Source organism: Dryobates pubescens, chromosome 11 (genome assembly GCF_014839835.1).
Source record: "Dryobates pubescens isolate bDryPub1 chromosome 11, bDryPub1.pri, whole genome shotgun sequence".
Taxonomy (NCBI): Eukaryota; Metazoa; Chordata; class Aves; order Piciformes; family Picidae; genus Dryobates; species Dryobates pubescens.
The window spans coordinates 31,585,600-31,604,767 of record NC_071622.1 but is presented as its reverse complement, the minus strand read 5'-3'; the positions used below and the strand labels follow the sequence as shown (position 1 = coordinate 31,604,767).

The 19,168-nt window shown below is 49.3% G+C and overlaps 1 protein-coding gene across 2 annotated transcripts in view; it reads left to right on the top strand.

The window, feature by feature from the left end:
• Positions 1 to 8,469: 8,469 nt before the first annotated feature.
• The window catches only part of PRKAA2 (protein kinase AMP-activated catalytic subunit alpha 2), a 31,553-nt gene continuing 20,854 nt past the window's right edge, over positions 8,470 to 19,168 (top strand). Inside the window, exons 1-2 of one of the 2 annotated variants that reach the window (XM_054165710.1) lie at positions 8,470 to 8,544; positions 15,111 to 15,252. Coding sequence is in view for 1 of the 2 variants with exons in the window: in XM_054165709.1 (XP_054021684.1) it covers positions 8,476 to 8,569; positions 15,111 to 15,252 (236 nt within the window). In the remaining variant the exon portion in view is untranslated. Of the gene's footprint in view, positions 8,570 to 15,110; positions 15,253 to 19,168 lie in introns of both variants that reach the window. The other variant, XM_054165709.1, reaches the window with a different exon arrangement.

Here is a 19,168-nt window from a genome sequence, read left to right as displayed (position 1 = left end):
CAACTCCCTTCCTAGAACCCCTCTCCCTCTGTGGGATGCTCCTAAGATGCAGCCACTGAAGTGCTGGGAGACACCTGTGAGCCCACAGCTCAGCACTGCTGAAAATGGAGCAGTCTGGGTTAATAAGAGAGGTCTAACTTTGGGCAGATTCCCAGGTGGAAAGCTTAAAAGTAAAACTAAAACAAAAGCCACTTAAACATCAGGGCTTGGCAGCAGCCAAGTGGAGGGTTTGTATGAGGATTTTTGGACTTCAGCTCAGCTCCACTTCTCCTGCTTCGGGCACTTCAATTGCGTGTAACCCTTTGACAGCTCGCCCGGCATCCTGAAGGGCCTGAAATCAAATCCTGAGGTGCTGGTAGGGATGTGAACCAGGCACTTGATGTGCAGAGACTGACATGGCAGCATCCCTCCACCTCAGGCAGGAGCATCTGCCCTCCACAGTCCTGTCCAAAGAACAGCTCCTGATGCTTCAGCAAGCCTTCCCTTGAAGGATTTCTCTGTTGCATACCATCTGCGTGTGGTTTAATTTTAGCCCTATTCTTGCCCTGGCCACTGTGGACGTGAAGAACATGCTGTTCCACCCTGTTTACTGTAATGCTCTGATACAGGGCAGCCAAAACAAGACAGGGCAAGGAAAACATGGACTGATTCTGCAAGGTTGTGGATCCTTAAACAGCATTTCACAGCAGGGTTAAACAAAAAAAGAAAACAGGCTGGAGCTACTGTATAGGCAGCAGACCAAACCCTGAACTCTTCCTCAGCCTGATCCTGGAATAGATGCTCGAGGGTCCAAACCAAAGGGTGAAGATAAACTTCAAACTCCTCCTCACCAGCAAGTGTTTCCCCAGACTGAGCTAATTAGGTGAACCCAAGAGGAAGTTTGCCAGCCCTCCTGGATTATGCCCTAAAAGAAAGCATACTTGGCAAGCCAGTGAAGAAATGCTATGAGCAGCTCACATGGTCACTGCTTTTCCCTCCACACTGCTAGAAGTTATCTCTCAGGATTGGCTGCCGGGCTGCAGGCTAGGAAGCTTCTGTAGGAATTGTATTGCCCACAACTTGAAAAGAAAAGGAGGGTGTATTGGGCTGGACTGAGCTGGAATTAATTCTCCTCACAGCATCTTTGTAGTGCTGTGGGGTTTTTTTTGCAGCAGTAGCTGATAACACAACAGTATTTTGGCTACTGTTGAATCCGGTATCCAGGCTGTGTCCTGTCAACATTTCCCTGCCCCAAGAGTGCATTGAGGGGTGGGCAAAATCTTGGGAGGGGACATGGCTGAGCCAGCTGACCCAGACTGGCCAAAGAGGTATTCCATACCATATGAGGTCAGCTCAGGTATAAGAATGAAGTGAGAGAAGGAAGTGTGGGGATTTGTTCATGGCATCTATCCTCCCAAGTAACCACCAAGCTTAGGGAGCCCTGCTTCCTGAGACTGACCATTGTCCCACTGCTGGGCAGTAGAGGCTGACCTCTCCCTCTCTGCTTTTTGCTTCCACGCTGTCTATTGCTGTTTGCTTATTAGTGTTATTAAAATTACTCCTATCCTATTACTGGCTTCTGTTACATTTTTTCCCCCTTTCTTCCCCTGTTCACTTAAGAGGGAGAGTGATAGAGTGGCTTTGGTGGGCATCTGGCCTCCAGGCCAGGGCCAAACCATCACAGAGGGTAAGACTGCATGGAGACAAAGAAACCCCCCAAACAACTCCCACCTCCCCACATAGCTCACCTTGCATCCATATTGTGGATACAGCCTAAAAGATTGCTTCTATGATTGCAGAAAAAGGACTAGTGTACATATCTGCATTAACAATGATCCCCCAAGTAAACCATAGCCCTAACCATAGAGCATATAAAACAATCACAGGAATTCATTGCTATTGACTTCTAATGGGATGAAGAACCCAGTTACTCATTTCTTTAGAGCGAGAGTGATGGAACACTGGAGCAGGCTGCCCAGAGAGGCTGTGGAGTTACTCATTTCTTTACAGTGAGCACGATGGAACACTGGAGCAGGCTGCCCAGAGAGGCTGTGGAGTCTCCTTCTCTGGACACATTCAAAGCCCAACTGGATGCATTCCTGTGTGACCTGCCCCAGGTCATCCTTCTCTGGCAGGAGGGTTGGACTTGATCATCTCTAGAGGTCCCTTCCAACCCCTAACATTCTGTGATTCATGCCCTTAAAAAACCTCACCCAGAAGTCTCATTCTCATGCAGAAGGAGTAAACTACTCAGCAAACATATCCTTCCCTAACTGCTGGTTAGAGTGTGCACGCACCCAAGTGCTTGCATATGCAAGCAGTCTCTTTTCAGCAGCCTGCACATTAGAGGAATGTTTAGAACACTGCATGCTGAAAGTGTTTTATTTTGGATGTAAGAAACACCACACTCCTTCCCCGCTCTGACTCAGGAAGGGCTTCCAGCACACACTCCCACCAGAGCATCACAAGTTGCCATGCAGTTCAGATTTTCACTCAGTGCCAAAACCAGACCATAAGAGATTTTGGACCTGTAAGCACCACATTTGGGGACTAATACTTCACTGAATCACAGAATGTTAGGGGCTGGAAGTGACCTCAAAAGATCATCCAGTCCAACCCCCCTGCCAGAGCAGGATCACCTATACCACATCACACAGGAACACATCCATTCAGGCTTTGAATACCTCCAGAGAGGGAGACTCGACAACCCCCCTGGGCAGCCTGTTCCAGTGTTCTGTCACCCTCACAGTGAACTAATTCCTCCTTCTGTTTCCATGGGACTTCCTATGACTCAACTTCCACCATTGCCCCTTGTCCTGTCCTTGGGCATACTTCTAATACTGCACGTTGTGGCATTATATTGCAATGATAGCAGAAGATATTGTGTCTGAGTAACTAACTCCTGAAAAAGTTACATTTCCAACACAGCAGCCTGACCAGTTCAGCATCTGCCCATGCCCAGTGCATGGGGTTTGATAAATAACATCACTTTACATAATAGAAATGGGAATTGCTTGGTTACAAAACTAATGTTCATAAGCCTCTGATCTATGTAATTTCTGTAACACCCAACCCCACCCCAAACAAACAAACAAAACCCCAACCAACTCATTTCACATGTCACAGTTTACCCACTGCTGCATTATCTCATTAACTATCTCCTCCAAGCACAGACTGGGGAAGTAAATCCTGCTGAAAATCCACAGATTTAGGGCATTTACAAGGGTCAGATGGCATGCCCCAGAACCTGAGCTTTTGTATAAACAGATGCAAAGAGCTGATGGTCTTTTTTGGTTGCACTGAACTGAGAAAACACAGAATCCTAACCTCTTTCCAAGACAGGTTGAGAGGTTCATCATGATGAACTGAACTCCTTTGACAGGTCAGATGTGTCTGGAGATGTTCAGCTATGAGCCCACCTACAGGTTCACAAGAGTGACTGAAGGCAGTGCTGCAAGAGGGCAGCAGCCAGGTTGGCTTGAGGCCCTCCCAACCCTTCAGCATCCTGCTGTTCAGCCCTGCATTACAGCCCTTTGTGTGCTGAGTGAACAGAGTTCTGTGCCTGAAGGGAGCATCATCAAAATCTGAGCATATGGCATGAATCTCTGCAAGCTGTGAGGGGCCTCTATGTTTCTGTCCAGGACTCAGAATCACAGGGTGGTGGGGGTTGGAAGGAACCCCTGGGGAGTTTCTAGTCCAACCCCCCTGCTAAAGCAGGGTCACCTAGAGCGGGTTGCATAGGATTGCATCCAGGCAGGTTTTGAGTATCTCCAGAGAAGAAGACTCCAGCACTCCACAAAAGAATGCAAAAAATCCTTCAATTTCTGCATTCAGACCTAGTATCTACTGTGAATCCAGCCCTGGTAGCACACCAGGGAGAGGTGAGTGCCCCCCAGCAGCTTTCCCTATGCTGTTGCACAGTCCCTGGCTGCAAGGAGGGTGGAGGTGTTTGCATGGGGAAGGCTGACTCCCGGGTGGCACTGGGGTGCAATAAGGGGCACAAGCAGCAAAGCAAGAGCAAGCAAGCCCTAGCAGGATGCCTTTAGTAACCCCAAACCTAGAAGAAAAAAAGATTGCTAGCACACAGCCTCTGCAAAAGCAGAGATAACTGGCCACAAACCAACCAAAGGCATGTAAGGATGCTCCCCACCCCCAAAGAGAGCATATCCTGCTGTTCAAACAAGGGATTTCTCAACGAGTGGGGGAAAAGGGAAAAAAAGGAAAATAAATTTAACCAGCCTGGAGACTGCAAACCACTCAGCCTCCAGCTGCACTCAACAGCAGCACCCTGTCTACATTTGATTTCCATTCTAAATCAGCTGCAATGCTACTAGGCACAGACAGATAATTCAGAGATGAAAATGTAAGCTGAGGGAAGAGATTTCTAGCCTTGCTTCACAGTCAAATACCATTTTGTGTGATATACACCAAAAATAAAGAGGCGACTTCGCCAGACGCTGGAGTCTCCATCTCCTAGCAACGCTTCCCCACCCAGCATTTCACTTCAGACCCTCCAGCCCCTTCCTATGAGCACAGCTCCCTTCCTTAGTGTGTGTAAATGAGCTGTGTAGATACACAAACATATAAGCACGCTCACATTTGTGTGTTTATTTAAAAGGCAGAGAGGAAAAAAAAAATAAGCAAACATCCCCAAGCCTGAGCTCTCCAGGAGCACACTGCAGAATGCCTGCTCTCAGCTCTCACCAGCGCTGATGCAGGTGGAAGGTGCCCACCCACCTCGTGGCACCTTGCCGCCGAGTAAAAGGCTTTCTATTGTCTCCTGTAAGCCTCAAGCCCTCCCCCCACCCAATATCTCCTGGAAATTAAAAATCTGATCCCTATTCATTCAATATTTGTAGTAAACAGCTTCTGTGTGTGTGACAGGCTGTGGGAATAACGTCGTGATGCATCAGATTGCGCCGAGCTTTAGTTACCAGCTTTTAGGAAACAAGCAAGATGGCAAAACAGTGCATCTGCTTCCTGTGCTCCTGTTAAACATATCAATTCAGCCATTAAACAAGAAACAAAAACAATAACAAAACCAAACCACACAAAAACCCACCCCAAAACAAAACAACCCCACAAGCATTTGACATCTCACCTATTTGTTGTGGTGCTTCATTCAGGTAGAGGCAGGGCTTGCCAAGACTGGAAGCGGAGATCAAACAAAACCTACAAACTCTTATGAGCAAAGCCTTGCAAAGGTGAAGACCTGCATGGACTGACAGTTTTGCAGCTGCCTGGAGAAGACAGAATTTTCTCAGGCTTGCCAGGAGATAATGTTCTTACAATCTACCTAAGGTTTATTATTTGTAAGTACTATTGCTCTTCCGCCTTCAGGTAGGTGGAACAGACAGGGTTTCATTACACCACATTTGGGTTTGTCTCACAGCAACGTTCCTCTGTCCCCCCTTGAGCTTGCTGTTTTAGTTGTTTTAGGGTGTCAGGGAGTGATAGGGCTGGGGGCAATGGAAAGAAAAATAGAAATGGGTAGATTCAGATTGGATATTAGGAAGAAGTTCTTCACCATGAGGGAGGTGAGACAGTGGAACAGGCTGCCCAGGAAGGGGGTAGAAGCCTCATTCCTGGAGGTTTTTCAGTCCAGGCTGGATGTGGCTGTGAGCAACCTGATATAGACTGAGGTGTCCCTGCCCATGGCAGGGGGTTGGAACTGGCTGATCCTTCAGGTCCCTTCCAACCCTAACAATTCTATGATTCTACTTAGTTAAATTAAGTTGCCATGTTACTATTTATGACAATCCAGCTGCTTAGTCTGGCCATTATCAGGTATCCTTCATGTACACACACACTCCTGTTCCAACTTTCCAAAGAGCTCTTTTACTGCTCCAGAGCGTGGATTGTTTGTGATTCTTCCTGCTACTTCACACAGGTGAACAAGAAATGGAGAGGTCAGAATGAACACTGTTAAAACACTGCAGGGCTGCTCTTCAGGTATGCCTGACCAGTGGCAGTGTTCAGCTGGGCTGCTTACTCACAATCTCATGCATAGTTGTTTGTTTGTTTGTTTGTTTAATTGAACTATTCATCTGGTCCAGACAAAGTTCATGTCATGTTTAGGAGAGGAGGGGAAATATCCTGCTTTCCCTAGGAAACATTTTGGACTTTCAGACAAACTCTCCATCAGATGACTGCTTGAAAGAGAATTGGACCTGAGCCTCTGCAGAAACAACAAACCTTCACCTAGCACAGGTCTGTCAGCTGAGGAGCACCTCCTGCTTTGCCTGAGCTCTGGTCTGGATACACAGAGGTCCCAGGGTGGCATTTGCAGGAGTCCCATCACCCAGGCAAGAGGCCATGGGATTCCAAAGCAGGGAGACCCACATCAAATCATCCCTATACCCACATCAATTCATCCCTATACCCACATCAGCTGCTTGCCAGCCTCAGTTACTGTGCAGCAAGGCAAAGTCTTCCTCTTTGGGGTTGCAGCTGTCTTCTTAATGAGTAAAACCAGAAAGTTCCTGACAGGAAAGAGATGGGATCCATAAACAGCAGTTCCTTTCAGGATAAAGATTTTTTTTCCTCCCCAAACCACACTTCTAGTGAGAAGTTCTAGCCAGAAGTAGCCCACTTTGAGCAGCCCTATTCTTATTCAGCATACAGCATTGCCCTCCCAGACTGCAGGCTGTCCCAGGGCTGACAGTGGATAGGGCTAGCATTAGGATGAGTTGCTAGCCCATGAGAAACAGCAGCTGAGAGCCCTGCCAAGACATGGAGATGGTTTCAGCTGGCTGCACCGAACACTGATGTTATTGATGTTTTCTTTCCTGTGCATCTGTTTTGCTCCTTTGTATTAACACAGCTACTGACCCACAAGTAGCTGCTTTGCCAAATGAGAACTGCTCACCCAATGTCACACTCCCAACGCAGCACCCAGCAGCCGCTGGCAGTGGGTGGCACCACTGTCACCCTGAACTCAGGCCTTTCCCAGCCACTCATGAATTCACTTACACACACTGGGTGTCCACTTCTCCCAGCCTGAAATGCAAGGTGAACGGCAGCACTGTAAGTGCCATGTCCCAGAGCATGACACCACCCAACCAGGCATCCACCCTGTAGTTATCACCGTGGCGCTCCCTTTCTCCCCCCTCCAGCCCACTACCCAAACACCCCAACACAAATTCACACCCCTTCCACCCCACTCTCCAGTCTGCCCATGCTACTTCTTTACCATCAACCCCCGTCTGCCCACCCACCTCATCTCCCAGCCTGAGGTGCAGCTGAGCCTCACAGGGTTCCTGTGGGGCCATGCCTCCCCACCCCACAGCATCCCTCCTGCAGGGATGCATTCTAAGGACCTAATGCAAATTCCCTGGCTGGTGCCACCCCCAAACAAAGTGTCACCAAAAGGAGGGATCATCTTGAAAATGGTGCACCAAAAGGAGGTGGCAAGGTGCCACCCTCTAATGGGTGCATGCCCAGGCAGGTGTGACCTCCTCACAGACAGCGTATCCCAAGCAGAGTGCACCATAAGGAGGGCATACCCCAAGGACAACGTCACCCTTGGGTGGGTGTCACTTTCAGGCACATGCTCTCCAAGGAGGGTACTACCTCCATGCAGGTGCATCCCAGAAGGTGTGCTATAAGGAAGGTTCAACCCAAGTGGAGTGCACTGGCGGCTGCACAAAGTGCATCCCAAGGAGTGTCACCTTTTGGCAGCTGCACCTTCTAGGCAGCTGTCACTCCAAGGAGGGTGCCACCAGCAGTCAGATGCACCTTCTGACAGTTCATGAGCCATGAACACCATAAGGAGAGCGCACCAAAAGATGGGTGCATGCCAAGGAAGATGTACTCTCAGTATGATGTCACTCCAAAGGTGTCACTCTTAGCTATGTGCATAGCAGGGGGGGTTGGGACAGGACAAGGGGTGATGGTTTTAAACTAAAAGGGGAGATTTAGATTAAACAGAAGGAAGAAATTGAACAATGGGGGTGGTGAAACACTGACCCAGGTTGCCCAGAGAGGTGGCAGATGCCCCATCCCTGGAGAGATTCCAGGTCAGGTTGGACAGGGCTACGAGCAACCCGCCCTAGCTGGGGATGTCCCTGCTCAGTGCAGGGTGGGGGATTCGACTAGATGAGGTTTAAAGGTCCCTCCTTGCCCAAACCATAACCACTCTATGATTCTTATCCCTCGAGGTCAGCGTCACCCAAGGCAGGTGTCACTCGCAGGCAGACGCACCCCAAGGCGCGTTCAAACCACCCCAGGCTGCAGCAGCGGAAGGGCACACCCCGGGGGAAGATGTCACCGCCGCTCCTATGCCGCCCTCCAGCTGTGTCCCCCCAACAGGCAGGTGCACACCCCCATCCATCCACCCCCTCCCCACCTGGCACCGGCCGCACCCCTCCCCGCCTCCGCGGCCGCCGCCTCCCGCGCACCCAGCGCGGCCGCCGCCGTTCCCGCCCGCCGAGCCGAGCCGCGCCGCGCCGAGCCGGGCCGGCCCTGTGCATTGTGGTCCGTCGGCGGGGGGCGAACATGGCCGAGAAGCAGAAGCACGACGGGCGGGTGAAGATCGGCCACTACGTGCTGGGAGACACGCTGGGGGTCGGCACCTTCGGCAAAGTCAAGAGCTGAGTACCGCGGCCGCGGGGAGGCAGGGAGGGGGCCGGGGCTCGCCGGGCTACGCACACCCCGCTCCGCTCCGCTCCTTCCCTCCCCGCTAGCGCGGGCCTCCGCGCCGGCCATCGTCTCCCCCTCGGCGGTTTCCCTGCCGCCGCCACCGCCGCGCAGCATCCCCCGGGGGGCAGCGGGGGTCCGGCGGGCGGTGCTCGGCGCCTCCCCGGGGGGGACGGGGCGGGAGGCGGCCCCTTGTCGCGATGGGGGAAGAGGGATGGCAAGGAGGGTCTCGAGCAGGTGCTGGGAGATGTAGAGCTCGCCTTTCGGAAGCAAGGCGTTTAGCTGCTGCCACCGCTGCTGCTGCAGCAGCCCCCCCGGGGCTCCGAGCAGGACCCACCAAAACTTTCCTCCCGAACTAGGAGGGAGGCGATGGGGAGATTGCACGCCGGGCACCGACCGGCATCCCTCCCGCTCCCTGCCTTGCCTGCGGGCCCTGCTGCCTTTTGCTGCCCCTTCCCCTTCGTGGCCAGGTGGCCGTTCAGCACGGGGGAGACAAGGGGGTTTCTTCTGCCCCCTCCTTACGCATCGCGCCGGGAGCCTCGCAGCCTCCCTGACAGCCGGGGAGCGGTTCCCGCGGGGCTGGCACTGCGGCAGCCGGGATGGAGGGGTCGGGTCAGGCTGGGGCTGTACGCGGGGATTCCTCTGTCATTCATGCCAGAGCATTTTCAAAGCAGTGTGGCTTTACCTGTCAGTGAGATTGCCAAATATTTATAATCCCCTCCCCCCCCCGTGAGTTCTGCAATTAGGTGTGAATTTTATCTTTGAACCGAGATATTAAAAATGCCCCCCTTCCCCCCCCAGCAAAACGGGTAGCTGTGGTTCCAGGTTGGCAGTGAGTTTGGATGGAGCCAAGGGAGCAGTTGTGCCCCTGCCCTGCTGGGACCTTACCCACAGAGCTGTGGCTGGGTGAAGGGGGTGATGTCCCCACACTCCTGCCATTGGGGTTTTAAAATAAATCGAAATTGACAGCAGGGGGAAAGAAACCACCGCAACCACTGGAGCTCCATCCACCTGTGACCATTAATCAGGCCCCTAAAAATATATTGGTGTGTTTAATCCCAAACCACAAATTTACTGCCTTGAGAAATTATCAAAATAAATATTTCTCACAGCAAGGACCATTTAAATCACTCCTGTATATCAGCAGACCTCCAAAAGTGCTCCAAAGGCAATTTTCATTTTCCTTTGCAGACCAAAGTCAGCCTGCCAACAATAGACTTCTTGCTTTAACTGCCTTCTAGGAGTGACTAGCACAACCCCCACCCCTCACTCCCTGTGTATGACCCTGACCTTTGTTAAAACCTGACAGTTTCCAAAGACAGATTTTCTAGCTCAGAATCCTTAATAGGTAAGTAGTACTCATCTGTACAGCTAGGTATTTATTAAATATTTATTATGTATTCCTTGATATTTTGCCTGCAGCTGATGGGTGAAATTTGGGCTCAGAGGTAGGAAATGGAGAGGAAGAAAGGAGAATTCCTATTGCTACTGAACTGTAGCGTTTTCATCAAATGAGCTTTAGAAAAAAGCTGTGTTCTCACCCTGTTTAGCGAGAAACATGAGAAAAGCAAGGAGATTTTTGCCTGATTGGTTCAAGTGTTCTCTGCTGTGGGTCATAATTGCTTTTTCACTAAGCAGGCTGGTGCCATCAGTGATGTTTTTCTTGTTGCTGATGTGTTTTCTTCAAACTCTGCCTTGAACAAGCCTTTGTCAGAGGTGCTTTTCCCCCCCTGCCTTACTCCTCAAGGTTAAGAAATCATAAATACCAATTGTTAAGGATTATAATCGTGAAAGAACTACAAAAAATGGCAATTGAGTGACGATGGGGTGCTAAGTAAAGCTTGCATTTGTGGCTGGAGGTGAGCAGTCACTTTGAGACACCAGAAACCAGAGGCAGGATAGGGGGGAAAAAAATCCCTCTTGCCCCATTGGGGATGTTCATTCTGGCTCAGGGCTGTCTGGGTCATCAGGGAATTGATCCTCCTAAAAACTAGCTTAACACTGCAAGAAATTGTTAGTTTTAAGCCTGGTCAGTTCCTTGATCTCATTTACAAGAAGACCACACAGGGCATGGATGTGAGAAAATAGGTTGGCAGATGAGAGCAGGATTTTGATGGTAATGCTGAAATTCTAGCTGGAAATGGTGGTGGAAATACAGGAGAGAGAGAAAGGCAGCAGGAGTTCACATGGTGAGTGTGAATGTGGTGGGTGGATAGGAGGTCTCCTGGCAAGGGCCTACATTGGTACACAGAATGATGCCAAATACAGGGAGAGCTGGTGCTAAGTTCTTGTCTCTGTCCTCCAGGCCAAAGATAAGATTAATTTGCAGAAAACAGAGCTGGGGAAATGATCTTGGATTTTGAGTTGAGTGAAGCAAGGAAGGAAGGAGGTGGCATCTCCTCCGTTGGTGGTTGGCGAGAACAGATGAGACAGACGGCTGCTGTGTTTGTCCTGGGCACATCCCACCCTGTGAGCCCCCAAAGACCCCAAGACCACAGCAGCCCTTGCACAACGAGGTTCACGGGGGTTGCGGCTTGGAGAGCTTCAATCACAATCCAGCAGAGTAACACAAATATTTTTCCATGTGGTGCCATGCATGATGTCCCTGATGGCCACTTTGTGGTTTCTTACCCACGCTTTTTGGCCACCGAGGTGACCAATTTGTGGTCCCTCAAGGACCAGCAGTGCTTGTGTTATGTTTGTATTGGTTATGATGGACTTGAGCCAGGGTCAGATCCCATCTTCCCAGGCGCTGTACCATTGCTCCTGGTGGGCAAACCCTTGTGTTGGTGGGAAGAAAAGAGATGGAACAGATGAAGGAAAGGGAAAGGAAGGATGATACAAGATAAGTGGCACTGGGGTTGAATTAATGCAGTGTTGCTAAATGTATGCTTTGGATGGATTTCATTTTTAACTTTGGGCTAAGATAAGGGCTGGCACAGCTGATGGGAAAGGAGCTTTCTCGCCCCTCCCTAAACTTTTGCCTTTCCCCGAAGCAGTTGCAACAATATTAACTGCTTGTGCTGCCCCAGCTGCATCAAACCTGTGCCCAGAGGTAGGCTTTGTTGGTACCTGCTGTTAAAATCCATGTTGTCAAGGGGGTTTTAATGATTATTTCAGCTTACTGTAGGATAAACACTCATCCTCCTCACTTTTGCTCTTATACAAAAAGAAGCCCCAAACCTAAATTAGGACTAGAAAGGTCTTCTTTCAGAAACAAATCCTATTGTATCTCTTCCCTTCTTAATAGTAACTAATGCTGAATCATTCTCATTGCCCAGGCAGTCACACCTGTGAGCAGACGGGGTAGTAGCTAAGGACACTCGCATCACATCTCTTCTGCTCCTGGTTTTTGGAGTTTAGGGTCGGGGTTGCCACCTAACCCTTATGGCAGAAGGGTTTTATACAATGCAGTGTGCAGTGCTGCTCCTCATCTCAGTCTTCAATCCATGTCCCCTGCTCGCCCCAGCAGAGTCCTAGTTGCCCGATTTAAGCTGTGGTGGAGTTTACCTGAGGACTTGTTGCTAAAAGAGAAGACATAGGCTCAAATCCCCTTTCTAATGCTGCTGCTCAGCCCTCCTTCCTCCCCCTGGGCTTTTAATCTGTGGAGATAGAGGGAAGGAGAAAGCTTCCTCACCACCACCTGAAACCACTGCTGACCACCCTTGGGGTGAGGAGAGGATAAACCCATTGGAGACAAGCTGCACAATCATCCCTTCCATGCCTGTGGGAGGCATGAGAAGCAGCCTCAGCTCCTCATCCCTGGGCTGGATCACCCCACTGACATGCTCCAGCATGTGGGGTCAGAGACAGTGATCACATTGGATGTTAGGAAGAAATTCTTCAGCATGAGGGTGGTGAGACACTGGCACAGGTTGCCCAGGGAGGTGGTGGAAGCCTCATCCCTGGAGGTTTTTCAGGCCAGGCTGGCTGTGGCTGTGAGCAACTTGATGTAGTGTGAGGTGTCCCTGCCAATGGCAGGGAGGTTGAAACTGGGTGATCCTTGAGGTCCCTTCCAAACCTGACATTTCTGTGATTCTGTGATGCCATGAGCAGGCAGAAGGTTGTCCATCCTGCCCCATGTCAAAATGCCTGCATCTACAGGCTGCAGTTGGAGGGACGTGAAAGGCTTAAAAGTCTCTCACTGTATAGCAAATTTTGTTCTGCCTTTTTCTGTCTCTCAAGGCCTTCAAGTAGGCTTAACAAGCCACTGGGGACTGAAACAATAATATCTCTGTATCTAATGCTTACTGTAAGCAAAGGATGGATTACAAAATAGGCTGTTTATTTTTAATTATTAATGTGTTTGAGCTAGCAAACCTTCACAGAGTTACACACTGTTTGTCATGGGTGGGAAAGAGATAACTGTTCAGCAATGGTATTGAAACCAAGCATTACTCATTCTGGGCATGACTATTCTATTTTATTTCCCCCTCCTCCCCCCAGTGTGTATAATAATTTTTTTTTCACAGCATGTACCTGGGAAAAAACAAAAAAGGGTTGTCTTGCAAGAAAGGATGGCAGAAATGGGGTTTTCTTCCTAGCTCAGCGATAAACCTCTTTGATTTGCTGTTCCTCAGTTTCCCAATTAGTGGCTTAGCCTGTTATAAATCTTTAATGGAGCTGAATGAGTCAGGGGCATCTTTCAAAGCAGAGCCTCTTGTGCTCCCATGAAAGAGGGAGCAGAGGTGTCACGGTGCTGTAGCTGACCAAATGCTGCTGATAAAGGGCTGGATCTCATGGAACCTGCTGAAGTTGTCTTATGCTCCTCTGTCCTGCCTTCCCCAGCCTCCTTGGTGTAACATAGAATAGAATAGAATAGAATAGACCAGGTTGGAAGAGACCTTCAAGATCATACACCATGACAGCCTTGGCAATGGGAGATCAGTGCCCTTCATAAGATGACAGCCTGGGGAAGAATTGCTTGCAGTGAATTGAAGAGGCTGTACCCCAGCCCACAGTAAACCTTGAGCATCCTTTTGTCCCCCTTGCACACACTCTACTTTGCAGACCCTTGCTCCAGCAAAACTTCCTTGCCATGGGGCAGGTCCAGCACTGCCCTGCTGTCCTCTGCCTGAGGATGCTGCAGGGAAAAGGCCTTCTTGGACTGTTTACAGCACTCTCCTTGTGCTGCACAAGGGAATTATCTGCCTCCTCAGCTAATCCCTCAATTGCATCTATACTGCAAATGCTCAGTTTATTTCCATTTCATCTAGTAGTTTTAAGTACTGTTGAGGAAGAAAATGGGCATGCAAAGTGGGTGCTTTAATTTTTCAAGGGCAGTAAAGTGGTTGTATTTTTAGAATGCTCTTACTGAGGAAAGAATCTCCAGTAGGTCTTATCTGGTGGCTAATAATAGTGACCTGGTGTGCCCTGAGCAGCGCCGCTGCTGCCGCCCTGCCCTTCTCACGCCGCCTGCTCACGCTTCTGATCAGCTCATTAGAGCTTCCAAAATTACAGAGTCTTAATAATGTAATAACAAGGTTTGCTCGTGATTATTAACTCCTTGCACTCTCTGTTATTAACTGGCAGGGTAAGGCTCCTAATTAGAGAGCACAAATATTGACTGTAAGCAGGTTTTCCCTGCAGTCTGTAGGAAACCCATCTCCGTCTGTCACCGGTTTTAAATATCACCTTAGAAAATGCTGATAAGGGGTAGCTCAAGGCCAGAGAACCTTTTCAGACAGCAGCATCTAACTGACAAGGTTTCAAGCAGTTCCTGCTGTTAATTTCAGCATAAATCTTGCTTCCTGGGAGCTTTGTGTACTCCGTTTAATGATAACAAACAGCTCAAGTTGTGAATTTGTTCGCCGCCTTCCACATGATTTAGTGCAATCTCCCCAGAGACAGTGGTGCTGCTCCTAGTTAGTTTGTCCCCCCACCGTGCACAGGAGATAAGCAACAGCATCTCAGTGCACTGAGCTGAGTGCATGTTCTAAAAACCCTCCTGTTGGACTTTGTATCTTTTCCAAAGCCAGAGCCTGAAGCCAGCTTGTCGTCCGACCAAGCAGCGCACGCTCAGCAGAGTATAAATAGAAATTCATTTTAGTCATGCAAATCCTGCAGGCCTATTTTTGGGCAGGGGAAAATCCCTGTATCGTGTTTTTGAAGAAGAAGTGTGATGGTTTAGTTTTAAGGCTTCAGTTTTATTAGGGATTTTAGCAGCCAGCCTGCTCCAGTGGAGATTCTCCTCTGCCGTTTCCATATGTCTGTTTCTGATTGGTCTCGGTTTTACATGCTATGAATCCTTGCAAATTAGCTCCTCCAATAACTCACCCCTCTGGTTTATTTACTTGAGTGGTTTTTGCAGTCCCCTCTCTTCCATGACTCCACAATAAAGTGCAAAGATTTCACCCCCTCATCTTCTGATTGTTGTCCCCCCACCCCGTCGCTTCAAGGTTGCCTTTTTGCTGATAAATCACAGCGGCCTGAATTGGGTGTGGGAGGCTTGCTACAGTGTTTAGTGACTTTGCAATGCTCTCTCTTCCTAATAGTTGGGGAACACCAGCTGACAGGGCACAAAGTGGCCGTTAAAATCCTCAACAGACAGAAAATAAGGAGCCTGGATGTGGTGGGGAAGATCAAACGAGAAATTCAAAACCTTAAACTCTTCCGGCACCCTCATATCATCAAACTGTAAGTACCTCTTCTGCCTTGGCCTCAGCTTGCTCCTGCCTTTGCAGAGGCTTCACATACTGATACTGTCTTGGCTTCTGGAGGTGGCTTCACATACTTGTGCTCAGCTTAATCCTCCCTTTGCAAAGGCTTCATATACTGAAGTTGACTTGGTTTCAGGAGATGGCTGTATGTGGTAGGTATGTGGTCAAGTTCCTGCATGTTAGAGGCAAATGTTGCTTTTTGAGAGTCTCCCACTAACTTATGGGAGGACACAGAATCATAGAGTTGTTAGGGTTGGAAGGGACATCAAAGATCATCCAGTTCCAACCCCACTGCCATGGGCAGGGACACCTCACACTACAGCAGGTTGCTCACAGCCACATCCAGCCTGGCCTGAAAAACCTCCAGGGATGAGGCTTCCACCACCTCCCTGGGCAACCTGCTCCAGTGTCTCATCACCCTCATGGGGAAGAACTTCTTCCTAACATCCAATCTGAATCTACCCATTTCTATTTGTTTCCATTCCCCCTAGTCCTGTCACTCCCTGACACCCTCAAAAGTCCCTCCCCAGCTTTCTTGTAGTCCCCTTCAGATACTGGAAGGCCACAAAAAGGTCTCCTCAGAGCCTTCTCTTCTTCAGACTGAACAGCCCCAGCTCTCTCAGTCTGCTCTCATAGGAGAGCTGCTCCAGCACAGTTGAAGATGAAAGATGTTCTCCAGAGGTCCCTTCCAACCCCTGCCATTCTATGATTCTGTGTTTCTTCCATGGAGAGTAGAAGTTACTGTAAGAGGCCAATAGCCCTGCAGCAAGTTTTGCTCTCTTCCATGGAGGGGCCACTGGAAAGGTGTGGAGAGAGGGTCTGGCCTTTTCTGCTGTTAGGAGTTTGGGGTTGGTGGTGTGTTGTTTTTTTGTTTGTTTTTATGATGACCCTTTTTAAACTTCCTGTCTGCAGAAGCTACTGAGAGTTATGCCTGAGGAGCTGCAGCTCAGTCAGGCTCATAGAGCAAAGCCTTGGCCTGAAGTCAACAGGATTTATGTTTTAATGGCCGTGATTATCCAGAGCTTAAAGGGACGTTATTTTTAATTTATTATTCAGACAGAAGTTTTCAAAGTTGCCACTCAGATGAAGCTGAATTGAGAGTTGTAAATCAGCACCTGCACTCCAGCCTCTGGGATTCCTTCTCAATCCCCAGTTTGTGCAGGCAGTCCACGTTAATGAGGCACTCGATAATATCTTTGGCATTTCTATAAAAGAAAGCTGTTGAATGGTAACTGCAAGGAGAAGTTGACATTTAGGTCAGCCTTAAAACTGGCAGGGGATACAGCAAATACCTGGGACTTAGAGGCAAGAGAAAACAAATTCTCTCTCCAGTTAAATAACTAACCATGCAGCAACTGTTGACTTTAGAGTAACTGTGCAGCTCCCTGGATTTATTGGAGAACAGATTGGTATTATTCCATGGAAAAGGCAGCAAGAGTCCTCAGCTGTGTACCCAGCATCCTGCAAGTTAAGTCCTGTTCACACATTTGTCAAAGTATTAAAGCCTAAAAATGAATCATAGAATGGTCCAGGCTGGAAGGGACCTCCAAAGGTCATCCAGTCTGACCTCCTCTGCAGTCAGCAGGGACATCCTCCACTAGATCAGATTGCCCAGAGCCCTGTTGAGCCTCACCTCTCCAGGGATGGGGCCTCAATCGCCTCCCTGGGCAACCTGTTCCAGTGTTCCACCACCCTCATAGTAAAGAACTTGCTCCTAACATCCAATCTAAACCTTTTCTTCTCTCATTTGACGCCATTGCCCCTTATCCTGTCACTGCAGGCTTTTGTAAACAGTCTCTCTCCATCCTTTCTGTTGCCCCTTTCGGGTACTGGGAGGCTGCTATTAGGTCTTCCTGGAGCCTCTTATTCTCCAGGCTGAATACCCCCAGCCTCCTCAGCCTGTCCTCATAGCAGAGGTGCTCCAACCCCCTGATCATTTTCATGGCCCTCCCCTGGACCTGCTCCATCAGGTCCATGTCCTTCCTATGTTGAGGGCTCCAGACCTGCACACAGTACTCCAGGTGAGGTCTCCCCAGAGCAGAGCAAAGTGTCAGAATCACCTCTCTGGATCTGCTGGCAATGCTGCTTTTGATGCAGCCCAGGCTGTGATTTGCCTTCTGTGCTGCAAGCTCACACTGCCTGCTCATGTCCAGCTTCTCATCCATCAGCACCCCCAAGTCCTTTTCCTGAGGGCTGCTTTCTATCACCTCCTCCCCCAGGCTGTATTGATAGTGAGGATTGTTCCAGCCCAGGTGCAGAGCCCTGCACTTGCTCTTGTTGAACTTGATGAGGTTCACCTGGGCCCAGCTCTCCAGCTTGTCCAGGTCCCTCTGGATGCCATCCTGTCCCTCTGGTGTATGGTCAACACCAATCAGCTTGGTGTCATCTGCAGACTTGCTGATGGTGCATTCAATCTCACTGTCTGTGTCATTGATGACAATATTAAACAGCACAGGTCCCAGTAGGGGCCCCTGAGGGCCACTACTTGCCCCCTTTAACTGTGTCGGTGTCCTCTGGTGCACGCTGCAGTCATGAAATACAGTGATGAAAAAGGAGGTGAGGAGGAAGAGCATGGGACACAAACCTCTTCTCTCAGTGGCTTTTTACATGTATCTAAAAGCAGTCGTGGGTATTTCACAGTAATTAGCAATAACTTATGTGTCTGGGTTCAAAGCACTTCAGAGGAATGAGGCTGATCCTCTTGACCTTTGTGGGGACTGTCCCCTCTCCACTTGGCTGATCGCCGAAAGCTGTTTGAAATCTGTTTGTTTCAAATTATAACCCCTGGGAATTCAGCTGTGAAAAACCCCAGAGCAAACACCAATGTATCTGAAATAAAACAGAGAGGGGGGCTCAGCTGGTGCTGCTGGGGACTCTTGTAGCTTCATTGACCTCAGCAGATCACTGGCGGTTTGCACCAGCTGGGACACTGAAATCCCTCTGCAGCATTCAGGGAGGGTTTTGAATGACAATGGAGAATAAATTTTCTAGTCAAGGATGATACTTCTTTCTTTTTTTCCTTTTTTTGGCCTGTTCTCAAGTATAGAGGGATTAAATATTTGAACATCAGCTTCTTGGAGTGCTTTTGTTTCTGTACTTTTCCAAGAGAAGCTCACTCTAGTATCTAGAGTACTTCTTTATCTTTGTCCTTGGAAAGCAGTGAGAATTATAGAATAGTTTGGGTTGGAAGGGACCTCCAAAGGTCCTCTAGTCCAAACCCCCTGCAGTCAGCAGGGACATCCTCCACTAGATCAGGTTGCTCAGAGCCATGTCAAGCCTGACCTTGAATATCCCTAGGGATGGGGCCTGAACTACCTCCCTGGACAATCTATTCCAGTGTTTCACCACCCTCATGGTGCAGAACTTGTTCCTAACATCCAATGTAAATCTGCTCTGCTCTAATTTCAAACCATTGCCCCTCATGCTATCACTGCAGGTCTTTGCAAACAGTCCCTCAGGTACTGAAACGTTGCTATTAGGTCTCCCTGGAGCCTTCTCTTCTCCAGGCTGAACAACCCCAGCTCCCTCAGCCTGTCCTTGTAGGAGAGGGCTATTGAGGTAGGCAGTTTGAAGGACCATGCAGAGACATCTTCCCCTAGATCAGGTTGCTCAGAGCCTTGTCAAGCCTCACCTTAACTATCTCCAGAGATGGGACCTTGAATTATCTCCAGGACCTTAACTACCTCCCTGGGGTACCTGTTCCAGTGTTCTACCACCCTCATGCTGCAGAACTTGTTCCTAACATCCAGTCGAAATCTCCTCTCATTTCAAGCCATTGTCCCTCATCCTATCCCTGCAGACCTTTGGAAACAGTCCCTCTGCAGCCTTCTTGCAGCCCCCTTCAAGTACTGGAGGACTGCTTTCCCCCCAGCTATCGAAGCCTCATTTCTAAA